At 44.6% G+C, this 17553-nt stretch overlaps 1 protein-coding gene across 1 annotated transcript; it reads right to left on the reverse strand.

Annotated features, from left to right (window-relative positions):
• Positions 1-9009: 9009 nt before the first annotated feature.
• Positions 9010-13331, reverse strand: CXCL9 (C-X-C motif chemokine ligand 9). The gene is made up of 4 exons (XM_008069066.1): positions 13198-13331; positions 11677-11803; positions 10255-10339; positions 9010-9233 (listed from the first exon to the last, which is right to left on the reverse strand). The coding sequence occupies exons 1-4, from the start codon at positions 13280-13282 to the stop codon at positions 9129-9131; spliced, it is 402 nt and encodes a 133-aa protein (XP_008067257.1). The 5' UTR covers positions 13283-13331; the 3' UTR covers positions 9010-9128.
• Positions 13332-17553: the final 4222 nt, after the last annotated feature.

Consider the following 17553-nt stretch of genomic DNA (forward strand, 5'->3'; position numbering starts at 1 on the left):
CACCTCAGCCTCCCAAAGGCACGGGATTACAGGCTGAGCCACTGAGCCCGGCTTGCTTTTTATTTCTATAAAATATTGTAGAAATAAGCTGGGTGCAGTGGCTCATGCCTGTAATCCCAGTGCTTTGAAAGGCTAAGGGGGGAGGATTGCTAGGAGTTCAAGACCAGTCCCGGCAACAGAGCAAGACCCCATCTCTACAAAGAGGAATGAGAAGAAAGAGAGGAGAGAGAGAGAGAGAGAGAGAGAGAGAGAGAGAGAGAGAGAGAGAGAGAGAGAGAGAGAGAGAGAGAAAGAAAGAAAGAGAGAAAGAAGAGAGGTTGGAAGGAAGGAAGAAAGAAAAGTCAGAGCATCTCTTCCCTCCCCTGGACTGTTCTAATGATATCCTCAAGGTGCTCACTCTAAATGAAATAGCATCTCTCTGTTGTCTGCCTCAACCTGAAGGACCCTCCAGGGTGGCTGGAAGCTTGGAGAACCCTACCTTTGTGGGAACTGTCTGGACATTAGTTAGCATTGCATTTGATGGGAATAAAGGAATAATGGAATTCTTTAGGAGTCTTCTAATTTCTAGCTCATTGTTATCCAAATAATATAAAACCAGAGAGATGGCCTTCCCCAAATATGGCAGTTTATTTTAAAAGATAAACATATTTAAAGGAGTACAGGGAGCTTCGTTGTAAAGATGGCAAAGCCATCAGGTGTTCATTAAGCAAAGACGACAGTGTCCTGGACAGAACACTGATATGGGATCACGTTTTGGAAGGAAATGTAGAAAAGCCTTGGAGATCATGGTTTCTCACATCTCACTTTGTAGAAGAGAAGCTGTGAGACGTGCCACAGCTGCTCAGCCAGCAGTGGCGGGGCCTGGGCTGCCGTCTAGGCTTTTGCTCTTTGTGGACAGTGAGAAGACCCTTGCTTGTACCTCCGTCACAAGTTTTCTCCCAGTGTGAAATGTCTGTGTTAGGGGTCACAGGAGATAAAAGGACAATGGCAGCTAATACTGATGAAACTAAAAAGTGTATTGTAGGTAACCTGTGTTGTTTAGGTCCTTTGGGAAGTAGGCACTGAGAATCAGGTGTGCAAGAGGGTTTATTGGGGTAATTTCTGTGAAAACGAAAGTGGGGGAAAGTAAGATTGGGTAGAGAATGATTCAGACTGTGATGTAGATCTTTTTTTTCTTGTTTTTTAATTTTAATTTTGTTTTTATTTATTTATTTATTTTCTTGTTTTTTAAAATCTTTTTCTTTTTTGGTGTGTGATTCAGATCTGACAGAGTCTTAGTCCAGCAGGGAGCTCCCAAGAAAGATGACTCACCAGAGGAGCCCAGCAGGCCTTGGTATTCCTTCTATACTCAAGCTTCCACAGAGGCCATCCAATGGAGTATGGCCTTGGCGTGAAATGCTAGGTGACTGATGGCCCTCCCATGGCTGCCTTCCTCACCTCCGCTGCAGCCTGCTGTTAGGATTGCAGACTCTGCTTCTCATCCCCCTCCATGGCCTCTCTTTTTGCTGCTCCAGAACCCCTAACAGCCTCCCTAGCTGCCAGAGAGTGTTCTTATTTCCTCATTATGCAGAGAAATTCAGCTCGCTTTTGCTTTATCTTCTATATCATACAAACTCCCAGGCCAGCCTGTCGCTAGTCAAAGGCTCCACACAAGGAGTGGCCTCTGCCTTGGGGTAAATTCTGCTGCTTTCAATATTCTAGACGTAATTGCTGGCATTTCTTTCTTTAAGCAACACATTTTCCCCTCCTCTCTGTCACATGGTTTCTTTTGACATTTCTCTTCTCACCTTATAGGGTTTGATTCTTACTGTCACCTTCCAGAGAGATTTCAGGTGTCTACTCCAGTGGTCAGGGAAAGTTGATGTAGATAGCTGTGCCCACTCAGTCCTATGTTCCACATGGAAGGCAGAGGCCAAGACCTAGTTCCCTGGAAATGGAGATGGTAGCAAGTCATTCCTTCCTTTTTTTCTTTAAGCAAACGACCCTCCCGTGGTTGCCTTCCTCACCTCAGCTGCCTTCCTCTTTATTGAAATGGTTGGCTTGAAACAGTTTATTGTATTTAGAGGAAAAATTTTTAAAATCTGTATAGCAAACTTTTAAAGAAAACATCTAGTTATGTGTAACCTGACACCTTCCCATTTACTCTTTTACAAATTTGTTCCAGTTCATAATTTTATTCACAGACTTAGATTAGAGTGTTCCTTTTTGATTTACTCACTTTCTTTCTTTCCTTTTTTTTTTTTTTCTGAGTTGGAGTCTCTGTCGCCCAGATTGGAGTACAGTGGCCGCTCCTGGCCACCTCAGCCTCGACCTGCTGGGCTCCGGCGATCCTTCCGCCTCAGCCTCCCAAGTAGCTGGAATTATAGGCGCGCGCGACCACACCCGGCTAAACTTTCTTAAAATGTAGGGTCAAAGTCCTCCTGGGAATTTTAACCAACATGGTATTAAAACGCCTCAAGTGACCTCTCAGCTTGTGACGACTTGCAGCTGCTTAACTCATTATCTGTAAGGAAGGCTGCGTGTTTTCCTTTCTCATTTAATTTCATCCTCTCTGTGTATAGGCCAAAAAAGAAAGTAAAAGTATTCTGAAGCAGCTATGATTACAGTCTCTTTTTATCTTCCCTTTCAACAAGAAAGCAACTTTCCATTTTCCCAGGAAGGATAAAGAAACTACAAGTAGCTTTCACCCAATTCATTGACCTGGAGATCGCTAGCATGTAAATTCAAAAGTATTTACAGATTAAATGCTTCTTTTGAGTCTTGTATCAATTGGACTAATGTATAAACTTTGTTAAGGCACAATCTACTTCCTAGTATAGCAACTTTTTTTTTTTGAGTAGGAGTCTCACTCTGTCGCCCAGGCAGGAGTGCAGTGGCACGCTCACGGCCACTGCAGCCTCGACCTGCTTGGCTCAGGTGATCCTTCTGCCTTGGTCTTCCTAGTAACGGAACCACAGGTGCACACCAGCACACCCGGCTGATTTTTTTTTTAATTGTAGAGAGGTCTCACCAAGTTGCCCAGACTGGTCTTGAAGCCCCGATCTTAGGCAACCCTCTTGCCTCAGCCTTCCAACGTGCTGGGATGACAGATGTGAGCCACCATGCCCAGCTGCAAAATATTTTGATTTCAGACTTCAGGGATGAAGCAATGCCTCCATCTCAGCTTCCTGACTACAGGCACGCACCACCAAGCCTGGTTACTTTTTAAACAATTTTTTGCAGAGACGAGGAGGCCAACATATATTGCCCAGGCTGCTCTTGAATCCTGGGCACACACAATACTTCCTCTTTGACCTCTCAAAGTTTTGGGATGACAGGCATGAGCCACTGCTCCTGCCCAAGAGAATAATTCTTAAGAGCTAAAGTAACTTTATGACCGGGCAGTCACAGGGGGTGGATTTCAGTGTGGCCAGGAGCATTCTAGGATGGAAACATGGAAAAGCGGTACTTGAATCATGTATGGCAGGAGTCAGATAGATGGGGGTGGAGGGCAGGGCAGTGAATAAGAGAATGAGTGATGCTGAAGGCAGAAATGAGTATAAGCTTAGATGATTATAAGAGTAGTTGAAATTGACTTGGAAAAGGCCTGTTTGAATGTTTAGGGTGAAACACCTGTCAATCAGTTAAAAATGTACCTTAAGTGCTTCCCGGGTGACAGGCACCGCTCTAGACGTCAGGGATGTAGTCGTGAGGGGCACAGAGTTTCTGCAGTGATGGAACCTACGTGTGTGTGGTGGGATGGGGGAAAGAAAGAAGCACTTGCATTTTTTAAAAAAACACGATTTCAGATCATGATGAAGTTCAATCATTGTATCTGATCTGATAAAAGTAAATGAAGCAGACTATAGCCACCAGACTTGAACTTGTGTATCCTTCTGGTTAAAATTAGAGCAGGCATCCCAAGGATGTATGTTTTCTTCTCTTGTTAGTGTATGTTAGCACTGTTAATATTATCTTCCATAGTCTTCCATATGAATTTCTTAGCAGGAATGTTCCAGAGCCATGAGCCCATTTTGTGAAGTTTGGCTTAGCTAGCACTCTGCCTTATACTCCTTAGATCCACTTAAGTAGGCACACATGAGTGGAAGCCACGTTGCGGTATGCAGAAAGCGAGTGATTGAGTAAGGACATGTGTCAGCCCCTCCTAGTTGTGTGCGTCTCATTTTCTCCCTGGGAAATTAGCACAGGAGACATGCTGAACTTTCAATTCTTTCTCTCTTTTTTAAAGACAAAAATGTAAGTTGTAAATATTTTCATTTTATCAACCCTGTAGAGGGCACTTTGGAAACCTCTAATAGAGTCTAGGGAAAGGGTGGCTATTTTACTAAGAGTGAGAAGTGTCAGAGACTCTGTGAAGTGATGTTTAAACTGCAACTTAAATGATGAGGCAAGAACAGCCATGCAAAGAAGAGTGCTTAGGCACAGTGTGCCCATCACAGAAGCAGAGGTGCTGTGAATGTCGTGGGGATAAAGACTTGCTGTAGGAATTGGACCTTACACAGACAGGGCAGGATCTCGGGAAGCGAAAGTCTAGAAGGAGAGCCAGGGAGTGGGAGGAAGAATCACTGGATAGTCAGGAATATGGGGCCAACTGGATGAACCAGAGCTTGTGAGGAAACCCGGGAAGCCTTCCCTGTCCAGCTACCCAGTTGGGGCTGCTAGGGTCTTTGGGAGTTGTTGGCTTCTGTGTACTGCCTCTGTGGGTCCACTGCCACATATCGGGTGGAGGGCTGAGGGCCATTGTTGTTCAAAAGGCCAGCAGTTGTGAAGATAAGGCGAACATGGAGGAAGGCAACAAGGAAAAGCTGGGACCCACTGGATGCTACTGTGTCTGTCAATATGTCTAATCAAAATTAAGGATCTGACCAGGCACAGGACTCACTAATGCCTGTTATCCCAGCACCTTGGGAGGCAAGCCAAGAGGATTCCTTGAGTCCAAGAGTTCGAGACCAGCCTAGGCAACATAGCAAGACCTTGTCTACCAAAAAAATCGCTGAATGTGGTGGTACATGACTGTAGCTCCAGCTACACGGGAGGCTGAGCCGGAAGGATCACCTGAGCCCAGGAGTATAAGGCTGTGGTGAGCTGTGATCGTACCACTGCACTCCAGCCTGGACAGCAGAAGAAAACTTTCTATGAAAAAATATGACAACATGCCTCATAACAACATTGATTTATTTCTAAGAGTTAAGTGGAATTCAGCTTATTTCCTAATCGTTAAGGTTAACACTATTTCAAAGAGATATTCACCTAAGATACCCAAAATGTCCTAACTCTTTTCTATCTCCTAAACTTACATATGTTCAAATATTATAAAGCCTTAAGTAGTTATGGTAGAGACCTAAATGTAGGATAAATCATCTAGGAGTCCCGGAAACTAAGGCTGGAGGCATTACGCAGTGTATGGTCTCTAAATTGAGGGTGGACTGAGAGTATCAGCCTACACACTTCAGGCACACTTGAGTGGCCAGACAGGTAGATATTTAGGCAGGTAACGGCCACCAGTGGTAGACATTAAAAACCTTTCCACAGAAGATTTTTTTTTTTTTTGTCTCTAACAAGTCCTTTAGAGGGCTTTCATGTATCTGCCTCGATTAATGTTGCACTCTGAGATGAAAGATAAAGATAAATAATGGACATATGAGACTTTACTATTAAACATGTAATAGTTGAAAGGCATGTTCAAGACCAAAAAAAATCAGAATTTGAGCTGGGCATGCCACTGCGTCTGTCAATATGTCTAAGGGGCCTAATTTTCACCTGTAATCCCAGGGACTCAGGAGGCTGATGTGGGAGGATTGCTTGAACTCAAGTGTTTGAGACCAGTGAGACCCCGTCTCTACAAAAATAGAATAAAATAAATTAACCAGGCATGTTGGTGCTCACCTGTAGTCTCAGTTACTCAGAAGGCTGAGACAGGAAGATCACCTGAACCCAGGAGTCGAAGCTGCAGTGAGCTATAATAGCACCACTGCACTCCAGCCTGGGCAACAGAGCTCTCTAAACATATATATTTTGAGACATTTTTTGATCAATGGTCTATTTATTGATATCATTATCTTTTCATAAAGAAAATATCTCAAAGTACAAGGATGCATGCCAATACTGCATTGGAATTAAGAATTATTTGCTATGAGAGTATAGATGATATATGAATGATAAATGATGATAATGTGCCTATGTATGTATTATAGTATATTTACACATAGATACTTAGTAAAAACATGTAGACTTGGTTATTAGCTATGTACTGTCTACCTGTGACAGGCATGGTAACTGGATCACAGAGGCTCAAATTATGGAATGTTTAGGTTTTTCAGGGAAGTCACATGGAAGAAACTAAGGAGTTTCATGATGAGATAAAACATTTGGGTGGGATCACCACTGAACAGCTCTTGAAATCATTAGCCGTGTGAAGGGTGATACAATGTGGAAGAGTGAGTCTAGGTTTAAAATCTGGCCAAAGACATTCTTTCCTATCCAATTCACCAAATCTCTCCTTTCAGAAGGTGCCCAGGTCCTGCAGGGGCCCACTGGGGCACGAGTCAGGCCTCCACTAACAGAATCTGCTGCTCCCTCTGGCTCTTGGTGTCTCACCGCTCCCTTTCTTCATGAGAGTTGGTGTGGCCATTGACAATCACAGTATAAACTCTGAAACAAGTATACTGACAATAAAATTCATAACTTGCTGAAAATTGTGTTTGAAAAGGATCTTAGTGACTATCTTGTTAGATCACAGGAAGCTGAGGTTTCTCAGGAGGGGTGTTCAAGGAATTTTTGTACTGGGTGGGGAAAAATTCACTGGTTGGTCTCTAATGCCCTTTCCAATATAAGATTCAATGATTCTGGGTGTCCTGTGTATTTATGAAAGCAGTCCAGAATATCCCCAAGTGTTAAACCTGTGCTTCTAACTTGTTGGAGAAGCCAAGTTCACATTCTGTCAATAATAAGACAAGGATGTTGTATCACTCCAGCCCCCGAAGCAATGATGACCAGCAGATGAGTCACAGAGGGTTCTGAGGGCCAGTATTGAGTAGCCAGGAACAGCCAGCCCACTCTGAGATGGTCTCATTGTCTTCCTACCTATAACAGCTGCAACTAAGAAATCATCCAAGTCTAGTTCCACAGCATTACCAGGCACAGGGGCAGATTCAGGGAAATAAACTGTGACCCTGGCTCTCTGGCTGGAGGGTTAGGATAAACACACAAAAATGAATTAGACAATGGTTAATTGTCTCACATGGCTCACCCATGTGGTACTGAACCCAAGTGACACAGGAGTTTAAGATAACTTGAGTGTCCAGAAAGGTTTCATTTAAGAGGCAGGACTTGAACTGAACCTTGAAGACTGGACTAAGTAAGGATGAGGGGATGAAGAGAGCATTCCTGTGGAGTGCTGGGGAAAGAAGCATTCCTGTGGGGTGCTGAGGGTTGCAAGAAGACCACTAGGATGGTTACACAGTAGAAAGGAGAGCTTTATTGAAGATACCAGTTTACAAATCAGGAAGAGACAATCTCTGGCATGTGGCGTGTGCTGAAGAGGTTTTCTCTTCAAAGAGGGGAGGATGGGTTGGGTTTTTTGCCACATGGGAGCTGTATCATACAATAGTCACATATATTTAGTCGATTTGGGGGAAAGTTATACATAGTTATGTGGGGTGCCAAGCATGTGCAATGGGTAAATATATATGTAACACACATCCCGTGTTCACTGTGGGGTGGGACTTTGGTATTAAAATGAGGTGGAATTTAGCCTTTACATCAAAAAGTGGAACTGTAGAACACAAAGACAATTTGTGTACAGCCCCTATAAGCTGCTGAAACTGGCTTAAGGTCTGCGGTTGCTTATCAGAAAAGAATGTAAGACTGCTCCTCCGTCCTCTAAATTGTAGTGGTCTGGGTTGTAAATCAGAGTTAGAAGGGGTCTGACTACTCTAGTTTAGATCTGTAGGAATTTGGAAATTTGCCATGCTATCTGGGTCCTGAACCCTTGACCCATAAGTAACTTTGTTTCCTTAAGCTTGGGGTCCCTCTTAGTTGATAGAGAAGCATCTATTTTGGTCCCTCGGATCACGTGAGAAATATACCCAGGTGAATGACAGAGCGAGACATGTGCCCTAGAGAGGAGGCAGGCATTGAACTGTGTTAAGATGGAGAGGAGCCGGCTTGAATGAAGCAACGGGGAACAATAAGAAAAAAAGTGGTCAACCTGGGCAGGCGAGAGGAGTCACATGGCTTTGAAAGTCAGAAAGAAGGCCCTGAAACTCCAGACGTGGTGATCCCCAGCAACAACTGGCATGGATCTTTCAGACACACTGTGTGTGAGGCCTGCAGGCAGAGTCAAACATAGATGCTGATGGCCACGGCAGTTTGGTGAGGTCCAGCTCATTTCCAGACAGCTTGGCTCACCCACATTCTAGCAGACCTGGGGCTTGCTGACATGTGCCTCAGAACACTCTCTGGAGGCTGCAGTGTGTGTGACCGGAAGCCTAGGGCTGCGCTCCCAGGCAGATGTAGTGTGTGGGATGTGGTTGTGTGAGCGTCTGTCCAGATGTGGGAGTCAACCAGATCATGGTCTTAAGCATGATGAAATTCAGCTGGTTGGGGTAGAAGAACAGGGACAACTATAGCCTCTAGCAATCCTTAACATAAGGAGTTTTAAAATCAACCTTCTAGCTTTAGTTATAATTTCATAATATGCTTTAAATTTTTTCTTTTTTCTTTTAAAGATGTGGGGTACAATTCAGGATTAGGTGCATAAGCGGTTATCATACAGATGAAGTTTGGGCCTCCCTTTGGTCCCCACTTCACCTGGTTTGAGATTAGGTACCCTTATTGATGTTATGTTGCCCCCACCCCCCGCAGTGTCCCACTACTGCCAATCCCTTTCTTACGCTGTTACGGTAATTTTCAGGGTCTGCTGTAAGTGAGAACCTATGGTACTTGGTTTTTTGTTTCTGTGATAGATTACTGGGTATTATAAACTCTAAATCCCTCCAGGTTACTGCATAAATTTTCTAGCCAAATTAGCAAGCCTTTGTATTAGATGCCATCCCCATTTGAAATAATTTCATTATAATGAAAAGAAAACATTTTGAACACAAAATACTTGTTGGTTAAGTGGTCTCTTATGTTGTCTTTTTTTGACGAGGATGTTGAGGTTTTTTAGCTTTTGGAACTTTCTTGGTTTTTTGACGTCTTTTCCCTTTCTTTTGCTTTTTCTTTTGGCTGACCTGTGAGGAGAGGAAGGAAAATGGCAGTGTTTCTGAGTCTTTCTGTTTTTCCTTCCTGATGTTATGTTTGGACTCTCCTGACTGGTTCATCCTCAAAGCTTGGAAGCTGCTTTGCCCCCAGAGGGTCTCCCCGTGGTTCTCTCAGCTTGCCCGCCTTCAGGAGGAGGCCTTCTAGTTGGCTATCCTTTGTCTGTTCTGGCTTACTACCTTCGCCCCAATCTCGCTTACAATACACTTGTCCCAGCTTCAGCCTTCTGAGCTTGCCACTGCCATCCATGTTCTACATATGAGGAGGCTGAGGCCAGGAGAGAGTGACTTGCCCTCAGCTGGACAGCCAGCACAAGCAGAACCACTGGTCTGGCAGACTCCAGAGCCCGAACTCCCAACCGCGTGTTCCGTGGGCCTCTTCAAACCCGAGCCCTGGCATGTCACGCAGGATGTGTCTCCCTTCGCCCTGGGCTGCTTTTCTGCCTCAGTCCTCCACTCCCTTCACACACGCTTCAGCACATTACCGGAGGCTCCCTGAACCCGGCACGTTCTCTCATGGCTCTACTCTTGCTCATGAATTACTTATCCTTCAAGACCCAAACCAAATATCATCCAACACACTAATTCTTCCTTAACACTTTCTCCCGCCCCTCCCCCAGAAAAGTTAAGTATTCCTGCCTCTATAATCTTCAAGATTCTCGTGCCTACTTTTATTTTACATTTCTCACACTGTATCATAATTATTCGTGTGTTTGCTACAACAGGGAGGGACTGTCTCATACTATCTTTGTATGCTCTATGTCTACCATTCATTCATTACATACTTATTGTATTAAATATGAAAGACAAGCTCCCTATCCCTATGGAACACACATATCCTCTGTATGGAGGAATATAATTTTGCTCTAGGAACAAAATAGAAGCACAATAATATAAATGAAAAAAATGTATCCTTAAAGGAACTATGCAGATTATTTGTCTTCTGAAGTTAACTTCTAAAAGAAAAGCAGTTTTATTCCTCCTTTTTACTAACCTGTTTCTCCCACTCTTTCATCAGTTTCTTCACATTGGTTGAATCTGGGTTTAGACATATTTGATCTCCATTCTTCATTGTGGCACTGCCGAGGAAATAGCAATGAGATATTTTTTCCCCTATTAATAATTTGAATTATTTTTTTTCCCAGATGCAGTGAAAATAAGAATGAACTTTGATGAATTTTCTAATGTAGCTACTTCCAATAAAATGCTTTCTTAGAACAAAATGAATGGACTGGATGAATTTTTAAAATGACTTACAGCAGACCCTCCAGGGATAATTTATTTTATTTATTATTATCATTTTTTGAGTAAGAGTCTCACTCTGTTGCCCAGGCATGCAGTGGTACGCTCACGGCCAACATAGCCTCAACCTGCTGAGCTCAGGCCATCTTTCCGCCTCAGCCTTCCAAGTAGCTGGAACCACAGGCATGCACCACATGCCTGGCTAATTTTTGATTTATTGTAGAGATGAGGTCTCGCCATGTTGCCCAGGCTGACCTCGAACCCGTGGGGTCAGGAAATCCTCTTGCCTCTGCCTCCCAAAGTGCTGGCATGATGGGCGTGAGCCACCATGCCTGGCTCAGGGATAATTTATTTCTTTAGCTTCTCTGTATAGCCAGTCTGAGAATAAGAGTAGCCATCTATAAAACATCCTTGATTTAGGTATTCAAAGACTTAAAGTATGCATATCCTTCAGCCTAGCAATTCTAATCTCTAGAAAGGTATAAATAGAAAGAATTAAAGACACAGTACTGTAAATAACAGTTTGATTTCAATAGCAAAAATTTGGAATTAACTTACATTTCCAAAAATAGGTATTGGTCATGTAAACTGTGGCTTATCCATATGATGAAATACAATTTGACCATTAACAATGACATTAGAAAAAAAGTGGCATTATTAGAGAAGATTTACTGACATGAGAAAATGTTCATGATATAGTGTTAACAAAAACGGTATATAAATTACAAAACAGTATATAGCATATGATTTTATCTTTGTGCATATATATTATTTATACAATAAACATATATGTTCTCTAATAAACATGCGTTACTTCAGTAATATATCATCCTTGGTTCCTAATCTTTTAGAACTTTTCAGAAAGTGCTTCTTTTTTTTTTTTTTTTTTTGAGTTGGAGTCTCACTCGTCACCCAGGCTGGAGTGCAGTGGCATGCTCATGGCCACTGCAGCCTTGACCTGCTGGGCTTAGGCGATCCTTCTGCCTTGACCTTCCAAGAAGCTCTTCTTTTTTTAGGAGAGAAAAAAAGGGAACAGCCCAAATTTATGGAGGGGCTAAATCATTTGAATTTTAAGTGTTTGCATTGGCAAATGTTCTAAGGATAAATAAAATTCACACTAAATTTAATGTCCTTGCCAACATGGTGCATGTGTGTTAGAAGGGTTTTTACTTACATGATTTCAGTTTTCTCACAGGAAGGGCTTGGGGTAAACTGTTTAAGGTCTTTCAAGGATCTTGTGGAGATGGTTCCTGGGCTAGTGTTGATGCAGGAGCAACGTCCATTCCTCATTACTGGGGTTCCTAAGGGAAAGAAAAAGGGTAGAACACATAGGTATAGGACAGTGTCTCAATATAGGTGATCTATCAAAATTACCCATTTGACTTCATAATGATTATTGCTGTCATTTACTGAGTGCCTGTAAATGATCACCACAAACTCTGGTAGTAGGTATCACCTTCATTTTATAGATGAGAAAACTAAGGTGCAGAGAGGCTTAGTAAAAAACAAAGTCATACAGCTTCTAGAGGGCAGGGTGAGGGTTTCAGCTCAGGACTCTGAGTCTAAATGCATTGCTTTTAACTATCACTCCCTATAACTTTAGAAAAAAAAAGAGACTCATAATGTTTAGTACATGCCTATTACAGGCCAGATAAACAAATATCTAATCCATATGTGCTATGCTGATCATAGTTTCTTTCTCTTTTTTTTTTTTTGAGTCAGAGTCTCACTCTGTCACCCAGGCTGGAGTGCAATGGCATGCTCATGGCCACTGCAGCCTCTACCAGCTGGGCTCAGGTGAGCTGGAACCACAGGTGCACGCCAGCACACCTGGCTCATTTTTATTTATTTATTGCAGAGATGAGGCCTGGCCATGTTGTCCAGGCTGGTCTTGAACCCCTGGGCTCAGGCAATCCTCTCCCAAAGTGCTGGGCTTGTAGGTATGAGCCACCATGCCCGGACCCCCACAGTTTCTTAAGTAACTCCTGATGCATTTATTATCTTACCTTAGGGAATGGAATTGGTGCTGGTGTTGGACAGAAAGCACTACTTTAATAACCAGTCACCACTTCCATCCTAATTTTCCCTCCTCCTTGTTTTTCAACAGTGTTTTGAAAGCCCTTTAAAATTATCTCCATACCTTACCTCTTAGATTCATTCAACGTATATTTACTCAGTACTTCCTACATGACATACATTTTGTAGTAGATAGAAGGCACATAACTACAAAGTTTTCATTTTACAGATGAAGAAACTGAGGTCTGGAAAGGTTACTTAATTTGCCCAAGGCAACAAAGTTAGTTAGTAAACAGATTAGAAACAACCTCTCTGATTATTGACTAGATCCTTAATTGGTTAACCACAGGTACACTCATCAAAAAACAATATCAGGGAGAAGAACATAATTTAGGAGGCAGAGTGTTTCATCTCATTACCACCCAGTTTAATAAACATTTACTGAACACTTACTAGGAAATCACACACCTATGTTACAAAGTCCTGTGTTTGACTTGGCAGACCCAAGTGAAGAACTTTGGATAATCGACCATATCACGGAGATGCTTTTAGGAGTGACCAATATTACTTTCCAATGTATGTAGAATATTCACTTTACTTGGTGAATGAATCAAGAGGCTTTAACAGCGAGTCACTTCTCTGGCTTTACTAACCTAATATACAACTTAGAGCCCCTTACCTTGAATTCCATTCAGAGCCGGGAAGATGACACCCAAGAGGAAAAGAACACCACTTTTCTTCATAGTGGTAGAATGGATTTCCATTAAGTCACTCCTGTATTGGATTTCGAGCCTGAGAAGTTTTTTAGAGAACACTTTTGGGATTCATATTTATTTAGGAAGTCCATTTCCCTCCTAAACACTGATTGGCTGGCATCTTTAGTTGAGTTAGCTAAACTGACCACAGTCTTGATTGTACTGGGGGAAACCCTACTCTCAGATCCAAGGGAATTTCTGCGTGTTTTAATTCCATTTCACATAAATGGGTAGTTTATAGTAAGGGATGTGAAACCAACAACACTGGTAGCCTGTAGCAGACTCATACTTGCTCACCTGGGTGAAGAATAGGTTATATAGTGCATCTACTAGTGCCAGACGACAAGGATTGGAGATGTGGTTTCCAGAAGAGTAATACACTTGTCGATTTCCCTTATTGTTTATGGCACATCCTTCTGTATAATACATGGCAACATTGATCCTATATTGCCCGCACACAACTTGAGGCACCTTAATTTGTTCTGGGACTAGGTCATTTTCCACTAGTGGTAAGCTAATTTTGTGTCATTGCTGCTACAGTTTTTTATTTTCTAAACTGTTAGATTAGTTAGAATAAGGGATCAGTTGCATGTTAATTAACAGTGGCTAACTAAGATAGAAGCTTACTTCTCCCTGATGCAGGTAGATGGACCAGCATATGTGTGGTGGTTCTTTTCATGAAGTCTTTCAGGCTCTTCCTATCTGTTGCTTTGTCACCATCTCTAGGTTGCTGCCCTCATGCACATGGCCAAAGGTGCCTTGCCACAATGTCTAATTTCCAAGTAAAGGATGGTGAGAAGGCAGAAAAAGGGCATGCCCTTCTTTTTTAGATCCAACCTAGAAGTGCACTCATCATTTTCATCACCTCCCAACGGGGCAGACCTTAGTCACATGGCCACATCTATCTGCAGGGGAAGGTAAGAAATGTGATCTTTACTCTGGTTGACCAGCTAAAGATTGGAGATTCCATTACTGTAAAACAATGTTTCTCAACTTTTTTTTTTTCATTGTGGACTATTTCCACCCCCACTCCAAGAAAAAATATATTTAGATTAACTGAAGGCCAGGTGCAGTGGCTCATGCCTATAATCCCAACACTTTGGGAGGCTGAGGAGAGTTGCTTGAGGCCAGGAGTTTGAGCCCAGCCTGGGCAACATAGTGAGACCTCGTCTCTACAAAAAAAAAAAAAGAAAAAAAAACTCACAAAAATTAGCTGGGCATGGTGGTGTGCTCCTGTAGTCCCAGCTACTCAGGAGGCTGAGGCAAAAGGATCCCCTGAACCCAGGAGGTCAAGGCTGCAATGAGCCATGGTCATGCTACTGCACTCTAGCCTGGAGGACAAAGTGACCATGACTCATGAATAAATAAATAAATAAATAAGCAAGCAAACTGAAATCTAAATTCAGTTTAATTTCTAAATTCAGTTTAATAAAAAACTATTATCTCCCTAAGAGAGAAATGAAATACTGAACATAAGATTTTGTTGGGTAGGGTTGAACATTGGTGGACCACAAGTCATTCATTGTCATTTCTGAGTTTTTTTTAAAAAAATTCTCCAAGAACCAATTTTCATCCCCCTTGGGGACAATACTGCACCCTCCATCCACTGAGAATGCATGCTGTAGAATAGCTGGAGAACAGATATTGGCATTTTATGTCGCATGATGCACCTTTTCTTATTGGTTTCTACATGATTTATTAATGCCTAAGTAAAACAGTACAGAATTCTTTTTGAAGAAAACATGCAGTGACCTTTGCCACCATACAAGTGTTGGTCCATTTACCTCTGTCAGGGAGAAATAAGCTTCTATCTCAGCTACTGATAATCTGAGTCTGTTACGTGCAACTAATTTAACAATTAAAAAAAGTAATAAGCTGTAGCAGCCCTGACACAAAGTGAGCTTCCCACTAGTGGAAAATAACCTGGTTCCAGAAGAAATCAGGGTGCTTTAAATTATTAGGTAAGTAATATAAGAAGAGATCAATGACGGTGCCCGTGCATGGGTTGGGGCCAGGCTCAGGTTCCAACCTTCCTGCTTAACGACCCTGTGCACACAACTTAATTTCTTTGAGCCTCCCCTTCCTCGTTTGAGAAAACTATCACCGAGAGCGCAGGTTGTCAAGATGAATGGTAACTTACACAAGGTCAACTGCAAAGCCCCACAGAAGTAGTAGCGATGCTTCCAGCAAAGAAAGGCGGATGGAAACGTTTCAGGATAAAAACCGAGTCCCGGCACGGTCCGCCTGGCCCACCTTTCCAGCCTCTTCTTGCAGCCTCCGCTCCCATCGCCTCCTCTTCTCCGGGGTCTTCAGGGGGATAAAACTCCTTCCCTCCACGCTGCTTTTGCTCAGGCGGGTTTCCATGCCTGGCACCGCCCCGCATCCCTCCCTCCCGCCCAGTACGCCTCCTCGCCCGCCTCATCCTGGTAAACTTCCTTCCCCGGGAGACCTCCCTGAGCCTCGGGGCTGTCCCAGCACCGCGGGCCTCTCCTAGCTGAGCCCGTGATGTCCATGATGCCCATGGCGATCGCGTGGTCGCATGAGGATCTCCCTCCCCCACCAGGCAAGGAGGCCCCGAGCCCGGGGCTGAGCACAGGACCCGGCTCGCGGCGAGCGCTCTGTGCACACGAGCCAGGTTTGGCGGTTGGCTGGGGCCTGCGCCGCGCGCTCACTGCACACGCCTGGCCGGGTTTCCAGAACCTTCTGCGCGTGGTGGTTATAGCCGGAGTGGGCACCGCTCGGCCGGTCCGACCGGAGGGGAGCAGAGAGGTAGTGGGTGTGCCTGGGGTCTCTTTCCTCTGTCCTCAGCAAGACCCCACTCCGGGGTGCGGAGGCGGAGGCCGGGAGGAGGGGAGGCCGGCTGGTGGAGGCCGGCTCTGCAGGCTCCGCATGAGGCTGGGGGGAAGCCAGCAGGACGATGCCTGCGCGAGGGCCGGGTCCCCGGGTCCCTGGGCCGAGGGTATCCCCGGGCTTCGGTGACAGGACAGAGGCCCGTTGGACGAGGGAAGGGAGGCGCAGGGTCAGTGTGGGAATCGCTTGAGGCCACATCCTGCTCGCCACCCCGGGGGGCAGGTGGTGTGGCCTCTCCGGGCAGTGGCACAGCCCCCGTGTCTCCATGTCCCCGCGTCAAGGGCCCCGAGCAGGTCTGGCCTGGGGACCCGAGACCTACTCAGCTCAGGCCGGTGCGGACGCGTGTGTGTGGTCCTCGATGGGAAGAGGTCAGGTCGACGGGGGGGGGGGGGGGGGGCGCCCTGGGACTGGCAGGAGGTGGAGGAAATCCCATGGCATCCCGTTTACTGCCAGACAAGGCTTTTAGGGGAAGCAGAAGCCCGGCTAAGGGCGTCACTGGTGCCTCCCACGGTCCTGGGAGAGGAGCCAAGGACAGTTAGGCTGTTGGACCAGGGGCTTTCCCCTCCTGTGCCTGAGACTGTCCGGCCCTGTGTCCCCAGGGAGCCACATGCTGATGGGGCCCCGGGAGCCTCCAGAGCAGGGGTCTCGGGTCCCCCGTCCGCCTCTCGTGTCGTGGAATGCGTGTGTCCTGTTGGGTCCCGTGCCCGGTGTGACTGGCTCTGTGGCGTGAAGATGAGCATCTTCCCCTTCATCTGCGAGAGGGGAAGTTCCTCTCACAGTGAAACCCCACGCCTGTTTGAGTTCCCAGTGTGGACTTCCCCTCCGCCCAGAAGCTGTTGCTGGTGTCACAGAAGGCCGATGAGAAGGGTTTATTTATTTCTTGCAAGTCTCAGAGGCCCCAACTTAGCACTCTGATGTTTCTTTTTCCCTTCTCTTCCCCAGTGTGGGAATCATTCCTTCCTTCCAAGGTTTAACGTGGCGAGTTACCTGCAGGCCCCTCCTCGCTAGGGGGGTTAGCATCCCGCCCACCTCCAAGGTCTCTAAGAAAGGGGCATGCTCTTCCCTGGCTGATCTCAATCTCACTGGCCTCCTGGTTTGTGTTTCTCATGTCAAGCATAAGGACTAGGGGACAGGTGTGAGTACACTATTTTGAGAGAGGATGTCAGGACATCCCTTCGAGGTCAGCTGTGGCTGAGCGTTGGCAGCAGCACCACGTTTTTGCTCCATGACTTTAGACAGTCAGCTTGCCTAAATGAGGGCATGTAGCAAGAGTCATTAAGAAGCTGCTGACCCGAAGAGAACTTATCCTGAAAAGAAAATATTTTTATATTTCAAATATTTATATTTATTTAAAATGAATTACTTTAAAATGGCTTTAGTAATTTTTTACAAGAAGAAAAGTTCATTCTTAAAAACCTTCATTTGCTGCT

The sequence above is a fragment of the Carlito syrichta genome, unplaced genomic scaffold (genome assembly GCF_000164805.1).
Source record: "Carlito syrichta isolate Samal-C Ts95f unplaced genomic scaffold, Tarsius_syrichta-2.0.1 Scaffold311780, whole genome shotgun sequence".
In the NCBI taxonomy this organism is placed as follows: domain Eukaryota; kingdom Metazoa; phylum Chordata; class Mammalia; order Primates; family Tarsiidae; genus Carlito; species Carlito syrichta.